Raw genomic sequence first — 15,238 nt, 5'->3', positions numbered from 1 at the left:
ATAAGCCATCGGATGAACTGAAGTGGTTAAGTTGGGTTCAAATGTGGTTCAGTACCTTCTTGGCATGCTCAGAAGGCTGTGTGTGTAATGCTCGCTGACATGGAGACAAGGGAGGAATTGCCTCGTATTGAAAAATTTCCAGGGCCTGGAAGGGCCTGCAGGTGTTCCAGAAGGCGGTGCTCACTTCCTACGCCTTGGTGCCCGCCTGCTTGGGTAGAGCTGGTGCTGGGGAACTGTCTGGTGGTCTTTTGGCAGGAGCTTCAGCCTCTCATCAAACAGACCCTGAAGCTGGACAGAGAGGGGTCTGTTTCCTGCCAAGCCCAGAAACACCCCCTGCACATCCCTACCCGTCCTCTGAAATACATACCCAAGGCTCCTGGCCAGGGCTTGTGGCTTACAATTGCACTAAATTCTCAGCAAATCCTCCTCCTCCTCTTTCTCAAAGCAAGTGGTAGAGATAGAGTTACAGCTCTGGGGAAAGGCCTGGAAAATGTTGTGTGAGGCACGCCCCAGGATCCCTGTCCTGAAGGATGCAAATGGCTCAACTTCAGAGGCACCAGGAACCCAGTTCCCGAGAAATTGACCCCAGTTGTAAAATAATCATGTTACTGATAGCACCTGCCCATAGTTACAGACCATGGATACAGGCGTGTTTCCACCATTTCCCCTCTGCTCTCCTGTTTTCTCCGCCTCCTGGGCTGGGCAGTGGTTGGTGCTCGTTGGCTTGCAGAGGAGGAAGAGCCTCAGAGCCTGGGCAGAGAGGAACTGAACCTGCCCATGAATTTTGGACTGCAGATAAGAGCAGAGAGGGTTTGGGCTCCTCTCCTTCTGCCCAGATTTGGGTGTGTCCCAAGGGCTGGCTGGGTGCTGTCTGCCTGCCCCCTCCCATTCTGAGTTCTCTTTTCAGAAGGGCAGTAGGCTCTATCCCTCTGCGAACCACAATGGCTCCGGCCCTTCGGTGCCGAATAAATGATGCGCTTTACCAGCAGGTGGGCAAGGCTGCAGGCTTCAGGGTGTCTGAGGTCAGAGGTCAGAGGAGTCAAGGGCAGCTATCCAGCCAGTCACATGGGACCTGAAGAGAGAGGGCCCAGAAGTAATGGATTGTGCTCATTTATTTTCTAATGCAAGTGTCATTAAAGTTTGTTTACAGAGAGAAATTAGTAGACCAAATTCCCTTGAAATTCCAGGAGGGGAAAGCAAGATGTACCTGGCTATGACTTAGGACTTCTGGGCGAGTAGGGGGAGCACTCAAGGTCTGGGCACAGGCCTGGGGCCCTGCCACTGGCAAACCTGTGTACCACCTTCCACAGGTGCCTCTGGACTTGGGTGTCTTTTGCCCCTCTGCACAGTTGCTGATGGGCTCTGAGCTGTGAGTGCTGGTAATTGCATGTGTCATTAGCTTGCTCCTGGAGCTTTGGCTCAGTGTAAGGCGGTGAAGTTACAGTCTACCCTCTGCAGCTGGGGGCTCTGTTGTAGCAGGTGAGTTGCAAAGGGGTCTTGGGAAGGCTTCTCTCCTAGGTCAGTCCTGAAAGTGAAGGTGTGGAAACTAAGTTTGATTGGGACTTGCTCTCCCCACCCCCCACCCCCTCCCCCGCCTTAGGTTTAAGGGACTTGATTGCTCACTTTAAAATGTTGCTGTAGCAGCAAGTGTCAAAATCTTATATAGAACCATTACTCACATAATAGGGACTCATGTAGCAAAACCCTGAGGGCCATGAGAGCACTGCTGGGGAGAGTATGATTGTTAGTAGATACTAGTAACTGTGGAGGGGACTTCACAGCCCCCTTTCTCTCTCTGCACTTACAAGTGGGTCAGAATTTTTTGCCGGTCGCTTTCCCTAGATAACAAGGTCCTGGAGGAAAGGAACCCTGCCTAAGTCATTATGTCCCTAGCACAACACCAGCACATATTGAGTATATGCTCAATAAATGTGTGTCAACTTTGGAGAGAGAGAGAGAGAGAAAGTAAATATAGCTTAGTCTCCCATGAGTTCCTTTTGGATCTCATCTTGAGACACATTGTTAAGGAATCTGGGTTTTTTGTTGTTTTTTTTATTGAAGGGAGGAAGTGTGGTGAGCAGCCTCTTGGTGTGGTGACACTGTGATGTGGGCTCTGGGCAGACTGTCTGGCTTCAGATCCCAGCTCTGCCACTAGGTATGGTGCCCTTGAGCAGGTGCCACATCTAGAGATAGACCTGGCATGGAGGCCTGCTTTATGGAGGGGGGCTGTTGCAAGGAAATCTCATAAGACCGTTGCCCTGAAACCCCTGTGTGTGGACACTGGGTGTGGCCTTCATTATCAGGTGGGTGCAATGTCAGTGTAAAAGTTCGCACACCTCTTCCCAATGTGCGCCATCAGAGCAGGGGAGGTAAAGGGGGATCGTTGTGTGAACTGTTAAGTGATCTGAGCTTAGGCTCTGCTGTAGGAAGGAGACCCTGCCAGCCAGGGTCCGGTTTCCTGTGGTCTCCACTCAAGAACTGTATGCATTGGGACCGAGTCCTTAATTGTCACACTAATGCCACATTGTCATTAAATACCAGTATCATGCCAGGCGGTTCGGCCGATTCGGTAAGTCTCCCTTGCTTTGCGGGAGGGTCCAGGGAACATACTGCCTGGTCCCCACTCTTTTTTGTTGTTGTTTTGTTTTGTTTGGTTCCCACTCTTAAAAAGGCTTAGAGTTTTTCTGGGGAAGACAGGGCAGAGACCTATGTGTTGACATGCTACAGCTGAGTGGGGGTGCCTGACTGACCGATGGGGCTAATGGTACAGGCAGACAGGTTGTGCAAGAAGAGGAACGATGGAGACTGAGCTGGAGGTGATGGAGAGGAATTTGGGTCATGGGGCACCACAGTGGTACGGGCATTCCAGGTGAGAGGGACAGTTGAGCAGAGGCAAGGAGAGTGTGTCTGGGCCTTCAGGATTGTACACATCTGGCTCTGCCACTTGTTAGCTCATCACCTTGGGCGAGTGCCTGAACCCCTTGGAGCCTCCGTTTTCTTACCTGTAGAATGGGCTGGTAACTGTACCTACCTGGTGGGCCTGTGGGAAGGGTGAAACGAGGTGATCCAAGGGAGCACTTGCCACCCGATAAACTCTGACTTCTGCTGTTCTTTTAAACTTGACCAAGTGGCGCAAGAATGTGGGAGCCGTCGGTGCTGCACCTAGCGGTTCTTACTCTTTCCTGCTTCTCGGCGAGAACACTGTGTGTTCAGTGGAACACTCTACAAGCCTTTCTCTGAGCTGGAGACAGCCCTGCCCAAGGTTTTGTGCATCTTGGGAGGGGACCCTCCTTGTGGCTACTCCTCACATGCACCAGCCTGTGCCGTGGCCTGGAATGCTCCTGGGTAGACTGCCCCACGGCCGCCTCCCTCACTCCCTGCGGGCCTCTGCCTTTGTTCCCTGGCAGCGAGGTCCTCCCTGGCCACGCAGCCACAGTCCTGCAGGCCCCTCTCCCCTCTTATTAAGCTTTATTTTGCTTTGTACCCCTCATCACCACCAGCATCATGTGTTTTTCCACCTGGGCGGCGTGCACCAGGAGGACCCGCTGTCTGATCCACAGCGGAATCTCCCGGCACCTGGAAAGGTGCTTGGTCCATAGTAGGTGTCCAGTAAATACTGTTGAATGAGTGGATGGGGCATTTTGAGTAGATGGTGCTTCCAGATGTTAATAGAATATTCCGTGTTTCAACAATCAGAGTCAGGAGAGGGCCTTCCGACTCAACCAGGACTTCAGTTCATACCCTGAGCACAGTGTCCCTTGGGTAGCCAGGGGCCCAAGTGAGGATGTCCCTGGTCCTGACTCCAAGTGCCTGCATGGGCTGGGTACCTCTAAGGGTCCGCTCCCGGACCCAACAGCCTCACTCTCAGGTTCTATCCAATTAGCATAGGGGAGGGTTTCGTTGGCCCTTTGGACCCTTGGTGCAGAGAGCTTTTTGAACGGGCATGTATCCCTCCGGGTGTGAGAACACTGTCTGAGCGAGTATAAGTGAGCGTGTTTTCACCCAAGGAAGAGTGTGGGTGGATGTGCCTGTGGGAGGGAGGCAGAGTGAGTGCATGTGGGGGGTGGGGGTGGGAGAGGGGATAAAGATACTTGGTCTCCATCCCCTGAGGCTCTGAGTGTGCTGTGTGGTGACCCGGAGCTGGGCAGAGCTGGTGTCCTGGCCCAACTTGAGTCCTCTGGATTCAGCTGCGGAGGGTACACACTTTTGCTGCACAGAAGCCGTAAATTCCAGGGAACTCCCTGCAGCCCTGCGGAGTGGGGGAGGGAGTTGAGGCTGAGGCAGGCTGGTTCCCTAGCACTTGGAGAACAGATGTGTCTGCCTCAGGGATAGCAGCAGAAGAAAGTTCAAACTAGAGTGTGTTTGCTCACTATAAAAGAGATGTTTGTGAGGAGGCCCTGGAGGGGAGGCCTGGTGTGGGGGTGCCCTGCCAGACTTCCTTACTGGGAGCCCACAGAGACCATTGTATCTTGCCGGAGGGGCAGGGGCCTGGGCAGTCAGAAATCAGGGGTGTGGGAGTTGCTGGGTCATCTTTCTGAGATTTACAGCCACCTCCAAACACAGTTGCTTGCTGCTCCTGAAAGAGGCTGGGCCAGAGGAGGTGGGGTCCCTTCCCACTGGAGGGCTGGATTGAAGGGGCCCCGCCCCAGGGGTTCCCGGATGACTGGCCAAGTGCTCACTGAAGCCAGTGAGGGGAGAGGAGGCAGGCGTGGTCCTCTCAGCAGGCTCTCCTCTCTAGCAGGCCCTCCGGCTGTTTGGAAGGCCCTAGCGGTCCCCTAGGCCCTTGAGCCGAACCCCCTTTGCGGTCTGATGTGAACCCTTGCCTGCCCCACCCCCTTCCTTCTCTACACTTCTGGGGCTGGCCTTTTCAGCTCTGGAAGCTGCCCAAGAGCATATCTTTGAAGCACAGCAAAGGTTAGGAAGAAGGAAGACAGAAATGTCCTCTGGGCTGGGGGAGTGGGAGAAAGGAATTCCATGCATGCTCCATGGGGGTCAGGGTGGTAGGCCTGGTGGGACGATTGGCTTGGCCTGGGAGGTGCCCGGCATGTCCTGCTACCCACTTCTGGCTGCCTGGCCCTGTTCACAGTGAGCCCTCCTCCCCGGGCGGTGGGTAGGGAGCGGGGAGCTGTGGCCTTTGTTTACGGTGCTTCTTTCAACCTTGGCTCACAAGGGTAAGAGCCAGGCCCTGCCATCCGCCCCTACAGGATGCGAGACCTCGTAATTGTCTTCAATTACAGAGCTCCGGCCCTCAGCCCTGGCTTCCGACAGGAACCAGAGCCCGAGCCCGAGCCACTTCCACGGGGGGCTGGGAGCAACCCTGCCCCCTCTGCAAGGTTTGGAGGCTTTCGTGGTCTCCAGAGCTCTGGCAAATGCCCACGGGGCCTGGCCTTCGCTCACAGGGCGGCCTGCGGGCTGCTGAGAGCCCATCCCTGTTGAACACCCACCTTCTTTGTCCCTGATCAGGATGAAACTTCTGTGAGCAGTGAAGATTTTGATATGAACGACTCCACATGGATGTCAGCTGACCCACACCTGGCCTCCAGCCTGAGTCCCAGCCAGGACGAGAGGATGCGGAGCCCGCAGAACCTCCACAGCCAAGAGGACGGTGAGTGTCTCTCGGTGGCTGGTGGGGGAGAGGCCGTGCAGGACAACAGGGCCCTAGGAATCTGGGCCAGGACCTCTGGGGGTGGCCCAGGCTTACAGGTGCCCCCACAATGTTCTCCACATCTCCGTGGGCCCCACTGCCCAGCTCCTGGTTCCAGGGAGACCAGGTCACTCCTCCCAGAGGTGAATGAATGGCTCTCGGGGACTGGTCGCCTGACGGCGGGCATCGTGCTGGCTTGTTTGTCCTGATGCTCAGGAGCTGATGTGATTTCTGAGTTCCCACGATTCAGGTCTGGGTGGTTAATGGTGTGCTTGGCCCGGAACAGTTCATTTGTGCAGCAGTGAAAGCAACGCCAGGCTTCTGCCGCTCTGAGGGAAGGCTGTAGGGACAGGGTCCCTGCCTGTCACCTGGCGATGGCGCAGGCCGTGCACTTGAAAACGTGCCCCCCGTCCCGGGGATGAGATGTGGCCCGGGCTGAGGAGCTGTCTGCACTCTTCCCTACCCCAGCCCTGCTGCCTCCAGGGCCTGCCAGGCACCACCCCAGCCTCCCAGAGAAGAGAGACTTCCTCTTTGGGGTGGGAGAGTTGGGCTCAGAAGTCACGCCCAGAAGTCTGCTCCAGTGCCCCCTCGTGGCGGCCCCGGGATGCTGGGCACTGGGGCTCCAGCGCCTGCCTCAGTTGGGTGCGGTTGTTGGCCTCAGGGGGCACCTATGGTCAGGGTCCTGGCTGGGTTCCGTTTTCTGGGGAGGAGGTGACTGGGGCTAGGGGATGAGCCACACCAGGCCTCAGAGAACTGGGGTGTAGAGCTGGCAATTAGGAGGGGTCGAAGGTCGGGGCCTGGAATGTGAGAGGGAGGTGCAGGGTTAAAAAGGGGTGTAATGTTAACTCTGTGAAACGGGTTAGCCTTAAAGAGTAAATAAGGGGCAGGAGCCTTGCAGTTTGGGTCAAAGTTCATCTCCATGGCAGACCGCTCGCCTCTGACTGCTTTCTCAGACCTGAATCCGGCTTTGTCTGGGAGGAGCCTCCGCCCGAGGCAGCTGGGTGGCTGGGCCAGGGCCTGGGGGGCTCAGGAGGTGGCTCTCTGAGAAGAGGGTGCAAGGCCGCTGGGAAAGAAAAGGCTTCTGTGCCTTGCTACCTCGTGAGGTCAGCACGACCCCTTGTGCTTCTAGCCTCCAGACCAGGACTACCTTCTAGCTTTCCCAGCAGGTGGGGACCTGGGCGGAGGCAGCCACATGCTGCTGGGGGCGCTGAGGCTGGGAAGTGCCCAACAGCTGACCTCCCTCCTCAGCTGAGGTGATTGAGAGCCACGCCCAAGGGCTACACCAAGGGCCCCTACAACAACGCTCAGCCTAGGGTGTCAGTTATATTTTCCCAAGAAGGATCCAGAACATGTTTTTTTAAAGAAGGAGAGTATTTTATTTTATTTTATTTTTTATATTTTTATTGATTTCAGAGAGGAAAGGAGAGGGAGAGAAATAGAAACATTAATAATGAGAGAGAATCATTGATCGACTGCCTCCTGTACACCCCCTACTGGTGATCGAGCCTGCAACCCCGGCATGTGCCCTTGACCAGAATCGAACCCAGGACCCTTCAGTCCGCAGGCTGACGCTTTATCCACTGAGCCAAACCGTTGGAGACAGTCCAGGGAGATTTGGTGATTTGGGGGGGAGGGGGCCTCCGGGGTCAGGGAGCAGAAGGGAGTGTTTCTGGGGTGGTCACGGGGCTTCCTCAGCATCATTGGCCCGCTGCCCAGAGGCAGCAGAATCATGAAGATGAAGCAGAGAGAAGCACAAAGAGGCTGGTGGGGTCAGCATGTCCTGAGCTGGTCCCCCAGGAGTCTTTTGGGGAGCCCAACCTGGGTGTGGTCACTAATATTGCCCTCACCTCGCCCCCTGCCATTCAGGTCCCCCTGGCCTGGGTGCTGGGCTGAGGCAGGCTGGCCTGCTGACAGAACATGGGTGTTTATCAGGGCGGGCAGCCAGAGCTGGAGACAGGGAGGATGGTGTTGACCATGATACCATCAATTTAATTATTTAATCAGAGGCTGTGTCTGGAGGCTGTGGGCTGATGTGCTGGCCAGAGGCCAACCTAAGCCCTGTGCGGGGGTCGCAGGCCTTCAGAATGCCCAGCCTGCTGGCCCTTCTGGTCCCAGATCTGTCAGTGACGCCATGTCAGACCAAAGCAGTGGGCTCCCAAAGGGTTGTGGCTGACACAGCCCCAGCCCGGAGTCCTCGTCCAGCCCTCCAGCTCCCACAGTGGCATGCAGCCAGCGTCCTTCTCCGAAGGTACTTAGAGTGCAGACAGCCTGAGCTCCCGCTCCCGTCAGTGAGTCAGTGGGAGACCATCGGGGCTGCAGGGTGTTCTCATGTCCCCTCTTGTTAACGAAAGTGGGGACAGGCCAAGCAGGAGCTCTAGTTGGCGCTGCACTCCACACCCAGCCACAGCCCTCCACGGTCTCCGCTCCCTGCTCATACGCCTTCATCCAGAGGCTCCCCCAGGCCCACTGACCATCTCTAACCCATGGAAGTGGCAAGTTGGGAAGATGATGTCTGAGGCCCCCACCGTGAGCTCTGAGATGTGGACCGTGTCAGTGTCGCTCTCTGCTCCGTCCCAGTGACTGGAGCTGCATGCCAGGCACATTGGAGGGGCCTGCTGAATACTCGTGGTCTGGATGAATAGAGGAACTACTTTTTTGAGACCTACCAGAGAGGATATAGGTCTGCCCCTTGTTGAGGACAAGTTGGGTTTCTCCTCCTCTTCCTCCTCCTCCTCCTCCTCCTCCTCCTCCTCCTCACTTTTCAAGTTTTAACAAAGGCAGATGAAGGCAGGGCAGGTTCAGGGCTGAGACCCAGGAATGAGTGATAAGCAGGCCAGCTCCCCATCCCCGCAGCCTTTCTCGAGGTTTGCCGGCCGGTGGGAGTGCTTGCAGTGAAGTAAGCTTGTTTTTCTTCCCCGAGCCCTCCCTCCATTGCCTGCAAGGCTTTACTTCACAGATCTCTCTGTAGCCATTCCCAGCTCCCTGAAATCACAGCACTGGCCGGAGCACCACTTGCAAGGCACTTCCTCGCTGGGGCTGTAGCTGCCGTGGTGAGCACATCACCCTGGTCTCCTGTCAGGAGAGGAAACAGGATCAGGGAGCGGATTTGGGCACCTGGCCTGAGGCAGGAGGTACGCAGGCTGCCCTCTTCCTCCTTGGCACGCGTCAAGGCCATGTGTGAGGTTCTGGGGACCAGGTCTCGATAAATAGTTGTTCCGGTCCTAACCGGTTTGGCTCAGTGGATAGAGCAGCTGTGGGCAAACTACGGCCCGCGGGCCGGATCCGGCCCGTTTGAAATGAATAAAACTAAAAAAAAAAAAAAAGACCGTACCCTTTTATGTAATGATGTTTACTTTGAATTTATATTAGTTCACACAAACACTCCATCCATGCTTTTGTTCCGGCCCTCTGGTCCAGTTTAAGAACCCATTGTGGCCCTCGAGTCAAAAAGTTTGCCCACCCCTGGGATAGAGCGTCAGCCTGCAGACTCAAGGGTCCCAGGTTCGATTCCGGTCAAGGGCATGTACCTTGGTTGCGGGCACATCCCCAGTAGGGGGTGTGCAGGAGGCAGCTGATCGATGTTTCTCTCTCATCGATGTTTCTAACTCTCTATTCCTCTCCCTTCCTCTCTGTAAAAAAATCAATAAAATATATATTTTTAAAAAACAGTTGTTCCTCTCTTCCCCAGAAACGGGCACGGGAGCCTGGGAACCAGAGGAGGCCCCCCACACCCAGAGCATTGCCTTCTCAGGGGCCAGAGTGACCCCTCCCGTGCTGCTCACAACAGCCAAGACCCCTCCAGACCACCGCTAAGCCTGCTGAGGCTCTGCGCTTTCTTTGGAGTCCAGACAGCACTCTGGTCTGACACAGATGCCTGGAAAAGCACTCTGGCCCAGGGCTGCCTTTTGGGGTTGGAGAGAGGATGCCTGGGAGAAATCAGCTGTTGAGACTTTGCCCAGAGATACTGTGGTCTGGTGCTGACTTGGGCCTGAACAGCGTGTCAGTCTGTAATGACGCTCTGTCAGTGGATTAGCTGATGCCGTCTCTTCCCGGACACCATGAGCACCCTGAGAGCGCAGGGCCTGGCCCAGAGCAGGCAGATCAAAATGCCTGTTGAATGAATGAGTGAATGCAAGAGTGAGCGAGGGCAGGCTCCCAGGCAGGTGAGCCAGCAGGCCCCCTGGCCATCAGGTATGTGGCGAGGCCAGGTCCCCACTCCAGCAGGCAGCGCCAGGCCAGGGCCCCCTCCTCCCCTTTCCTCTTGATGTGCTTCACCAGGCCTCTTGCTCTGCCCCTTCCTGAACGGAAAATGTGAGGCCTGGCCTTCAGAAGGGACGCATGGGGGTGGGGAGCGGACATTACTCACCCCCGGGGCAGACAGGAAATCAGCACCAGGAGAACTGAGGGTCCTGCTTCCTTTTTCCTGCAGGGTCACCAGGAGTTGCCGGCTGGGTGGTGTCCTGGGGCGTCCAGGGCCTCTTGTTTGAGCCGCTCAGATGAGACGCTCCTCTAGCCTCAGCCCCTGGGACTCAGGGGGCCTCAGAGCTTCCTCCCTCTGGGGATAGGGAGCCAGCTGACCCGCCGGCCTGGGCCCCCCCCCAGTGCCCATTCCCGGGCTGTGAGGCCTTTGGTTCTTTCAGGCTCGTCATCAGGTCTGTCATGGGAATAGCGAGCCTCTGCCGTGACATGCAAACAACCGTCAGCCCACCCGGCCTTGAAGGTGCCTGCCCTTGGGGCTATAAGCTCTCTGAGGGCAAAAGGGGCATCTCCGTAGAAATGTATCTTATTCTTCTCCTTATTTCTAAAATACTACATTCAATGTAAAAAATTTAGAAAAAGATAGAGGAGGAAAAAAAAAATGAAAATTAGAAAGACCAATGTTTGGGGCATATTTTTCTTGATCTTCTCCGTGTGTATAATCAATCTCATTTTCTTCAAAAAGCGGGGAGGGGACCATGTCGTTGCGGCCATCTTTTTCCCACTTAATGTCGTTTGCCTCTGCCCCTGTGACTGAAGTGGCATTTTTAAAGGTTGTTTGGTTAGTTCAGTGACGGGGGGCCCCTTCCTGGGCCCTCTGTGTGCTGGGTCCCCAGCTGGTGACAGGCGGGACCCTGTGAGTCACGGCGATGACTCTGCTTTTCCTACCGAGAAGGAATAACCTGCCCAGACCACAGTCTCTCTGACTCCAGAACCAGTGTTTGGGCCACTCATGGGGAAGGACATTTAAGTCCCCCTTTTGCTTCATTAAAAACAGGGCCTTGCCGAAACCGGTTTGGCTCAGTGGATAGAGCGTCGGCCTGCGGACTGAAAGGTCCCGGGTTCGATTCCGGTCAAGGGCATGTACCTTGGTTTCGGGCACATCCCCAGTAGGAGATGTGCAGGAGGCAGCTGATTGGTGTTTCTCTCTCATCGATATTTCTGACTCTCTATCTCGCTCCCTTTCTCTCTGTAAAAAATCAATAAAATATATTTTAAAAAAAACAAAAACAGGGCCTTGCCTTAGCTGGTTTGGCTCAGTGGGTAGAGCACCAGCCTTTGGACTGAAGGGTCCGGTTCGATTCCAGTCAAGGGCACGTGCCTCAGTTACAGGCTCGATCCCCAGCCCTGGTCGGGGCGCATGTGGGAAGTAACCAATCAATGTTTCTCTCTCACTGATGTTTCTATCTTTCCCCTCTAAAAAGTCAATAAAGACATATTTAAAAAACAACAACAAACAAACAGTACCTCAGGGAGCGTCCTCAGGACTAAGGCTTGAATCCTAAGGCGCCCCCCCCCCCCCCCGTAAGTGATCAACAAATGGCCGTTGAGTAACCAGGGGCAGAGACTGGGCCAGCGAAAGCCTCTCGGAGCAGGCCATGCTGGCGTGATGTTGAAGGCAGCTGGGGCCGGCCTGAGGCATCCTGGGCAGCTCGGGCAGCTCGGGCAATGTCAGGAGGAGGCTTGGAAGGGGTGGAAGATGCTGAAGGCCAGGATCGGGGCCCCTGGGTCGCATGTCTCCAGAAGCTTCCGTATGCAGGCAAGGGTGTGGCCTGCAAGATTGCTGGGGACATGGAGAGAGGTGGAGTCACCTCTGTGGGCCTGAGGTCTGAACCAGACACGGCTCCCTGCAGGTGGGCCCCTGGAACTCCGCTGTGGCTCTCCTGAGGGGCCCCTGGCCTGCCCTGCCCCTGCAGTGCGGTCTTAAAGCAAGTTGTGCCCCTCTGAGCCCTGGCTTCTGCCTCTAGTGTGGCCTGGGTGACGACAACCATTAGTTCTGTGTCCTCAGAAGCTCTCTGTGAGACCAAGGCTTTCTGCCTCCTGACTTGCTCCCCTCAGGCGGGGCCCTCCACTGCCCAGAAATGCAACTGGCGGCAGGGCAGTCCCCCGGGAGCAGGTGTGTGACTTGCTTGCCCTGGGCCCAGTGGCTACAGTGGCGGTGCCTCTCCCTTCCTCACCGGCAGGGCCTCTCCTCTCCCCTGCTCCCCCGACCCCACCGTGGTCTTGGGGTGGGGGATGTGTGCAGGCCCCAGGTCCCAGCCACCAACCTCGGATCCTGCCTCCACGCCCTCCTCCCTGGCTGTGTGGCCTGGGCCACATCACTGCCCCTCGCTTACGGTGGGTGAAGACTGGGTGATGTGTGGGCAGGCTCAGCACACCCCGGGTGCCGGGGGAGGCTCAGCGAACGGTTATGGGCCGTTTCCTCTGAGGCGGCCAGGCTGGTGCGAGGGGCTCTAGGTGGATCAGCACAGACGGGAGAGTCGTCCTCCTCACCTCTGCCAGCTGCTATGGTCCCTCCTTGCTCGGTCCAGTCCTGCCTCCTCACCTGTTCAGGTCTCTCTTGGTCCCCTCTGCCCCCGGCACCCTGTCGGGTTCTGACCACAGCTTTCTATTCAACACTCACACCAGTGCCCTGAGCCCCTGCTCTCAATCCCCTAGAGCCGTGGTTGGCAAACCGCGGCTCGCGAGCCACATGCGGCTCTTTGGCCCCTTGAGTGTGGCTCTTCCTAAGCCTTAGGAGTACCCTAATTAAGTTAATAACAATGTACCTACCTATATAGTTTAAGTTTAAAAAATTTGGCTCTCAAAAGAAATTTCAATCGTCGTACTGTTGATATTTGGCTCTGTTGACTAATGAGTTTGCCGACCACGGCCCTAGAGTTTTATCTCTTTGGAAAGGGAGCTGGGCGTGGAGGGTCTGGGTACTCAGTTTCTCCTGAGTTCCCATCCCACTCCCCACCCACATGTGCCAGAGCCCGTCAGGGAACCCCGAATCTTGCTCCGTGATCTGCAAGCCCCAGGTCTGCCCCAAGCTCAGCTGCACGTTTGCTCTGCCGCCCAGCTGTTTGGGCAGTCCCTGTGCCGGGCAACCGTGGCCGCCCCAGGAGTGTTCTCAGCCGGTGGGGGAAGCTGCTCGTGCAAGGGAACGGGCAGGGGACCATGTGCTAGTGCTGACGGGGCGAGTGAGTTGGGGCCAGGCCAGGCAGACTCAGGCACCGCGTTACCCCCGAGCCTTGGCCGCTGCTAGCGTCCTCTGCAGAGGGTGTGGGCCCTCCCACGGGGTCACCTCTGGGGTCAGAGCAGCTCTCCCCCTCCAGGGGCCAGAGGATGCCGTGGCCTGTGCAGCCGCCTCCCACGGCCCCACACCCGAGGTGGGCATCCACCCTGTCACTGTCACACGGCGGGAGGACTGTGGCCGCTTTACCACGGCCGTCCTTTTCCTGCGGGGGCTTTTAAGCTGAGCCTCTCTCCCCCTCACAGGCACACCTTGCCCTGTCCTTCCCCTGACCCCACTTGTCCGAGGTGAGGCTGGAAACTGGGCCTGGGCCGCCTCCTCCGGCTACAGATCACCCTCCTCATTCTAGAGCAAGGGCTGTTGCTCCTATTTAAGGCTCTAAATATCCACACCGGATGGAGAGGCAGTGGCCTCCTGCCCTCCCCTCCCCCCAGGAACAGAGAACTGGGGGCCCAAGCCCTTCCGGGAATTGGCCATGGGCCACCCTGGCAGTCCTGGGTCACAGGAAAGTGTCCATCATCAGCTGGGCTGCAGGCAGCACAGACAATGCTGGGCTGTCCTGGTCTCCGGACACCGAAGACGAAGAGAGGCTGGGAGACAGCACCGAGGGATCCTTTATCCCAGGAGCAGGCCGGGCCCGCACAGCCCTGGCCTTGTGCAGGCTGCCAGGGTCTCAGGCCCCCGGCTCCCAGACACCTGGTGAGGACATTCGTGCAGGACAGGCTCGGGCCTGAGAGGTGAGGGCGAGGGAGACACCCCCTCCCCCACACACCTGAGATTCGCCTGGGCCATCAGCACATCAGAGCCTGCCCCTGCCTGTGCCCCTCAGCCCAGGGTGTATGTGAACCCCACTGCCTGCTGACCCTCTGCGGAAGGCCCTCTGTGCTGGGGAGGAGCTGGGGGAGGGCATGAAGGAGAGGCATCGCCACCCTGAGCCTGTCCAAGGGCAACTTTCCCAGGAACCCGGAAGTGACCAGGGCCACGTTGGCGTCATCACTCTGACCTAAGGACTGGGATCCACCGAACCCAGACCAGTTTCCCTGGCCCTCCCCCCCCGCCCCCCTGCCCCCCCTCCCCCCCGGCCACACACACACACACACACACACACACACACACACACACACACAGGCTCAGGGGCAGGGCCCTGCCCCATGAATCATTCACACATGGTTGCCCGGAGTGGCTTTGTTTGCTCTCAGAGCACATGATTGGTTTTGGGGTGGGAGGGTGGAGTGGGCATCTCATCTAGAGCTTTGCACATTGAATTAGCATTGATTTTCCACTGCCTCTGCTTGGCCCAGAGGGCGGGGCCCGGGGGAGTGTGGTACTTGGGAAGACACAGACCCAGGCAGCCTGTCCTGGGACTGTTTCCTCCTGGGCACTCAGGCCAGTGTGTGCTGGGGGAGAGGCCACAGGACGTGCGGTGGGGACAGGGGAGGGGTCTGCTCCATAGTACAGACGGGGTAAACCGAGGCCTAGAGGAGAAGGAGCACCCGGGGTGAGTCAGGCAGCCCTGAGGCCCATCTCGGCTCTGCTGCTCACTCAGTGTGACGGCTGATGAATTCCCTCTGGGAGCCTTGGTTCCTCCCTGGTGCCTGCTGTGGGGGTGGGGATGCACATGAGGCATGGCGGGCGTGCTGGCCTTCCACGCAGACTTAGTGTCCGCCCCACCAGAGGTGGCGCCGCCCCCAGTGCCCCTCACTGGCCCTGCTCAGGCCAGCTGCCCCAAGACCCCAACTCTCCTCTCCAGCTTGGACACCTCTCTAGGGGCCAGGATCTGCACTGAGAGAAATCATTTTAGTTTCAGGTGGAAGTCGCAGAAACCTAGGTCTGCACTGTCTAAGACAGGAGCCACAGAGGCCACTGAAAAGGGCTCATGAAAACGGAGGTGTGCTGTCCTGTGCATAACTCTGAAACAGGGAGTTTCAAAGTTAGCATGGAAAGAGAACGTAAAATATCTCCGTTTTAACACAGTAGTAATCACTTGCTGAAATTACAATGTTTTAGATATATTGGGTTAAACAAAACAGGTTATTAAAATTCATTCTGCCTGTGTCTTTCCACTTTTTTAATGTGGCTACTAGGAAATTGAAAATTTCCCA

The 15,238-nt window shown here is 56.8% G+C and overlaps 1 protein-coding gene across 5 annotated transcripts in view; it reads left to right on the top strand.

Moving 5' to 3' along the window:
- Nucleotides 1-15,238, top strand: part of NOL4L (nucleolar protein 4 like) — a 125,322-nt gene that overhangs the window by 90,603 nt on the left and 19,481 nt on the right. For all 5 annotated transcript variants that reach the window (XM_059705855.1, XM_059705857.1, XM_059705859.1 and 2 more), the window contains one exon: nucleotides 5,464-5,605. In XM_059705855.1, the coding sequence (XP_059561838.1) occupies nucleotides 5,464-5,605 (142 nt within the window). The remainder of the gene's footprint in view (nucleotides 1-5,463; nucleotides 5,606-15,238) is intronic.

Source organism: Myotis daubentonii, chromosome 8, assembly GCF_963259705.1.
Source record: "Myotis daubentonii chromosome 8, mMyoDau2.1, whole genome shotgun sequence".
Lineage (NCBI taxonomy): Eukaryota > Metazoa > Chordata > Mammalia > Chiroptera > Vespertilionidae > Myotis > Myotis daubentonii.
The sequence above is the reverse complement of the archived record's forward strand: the minus strand, read 5'-3'. Positions and strand labels throughout refer to the sequence as shown.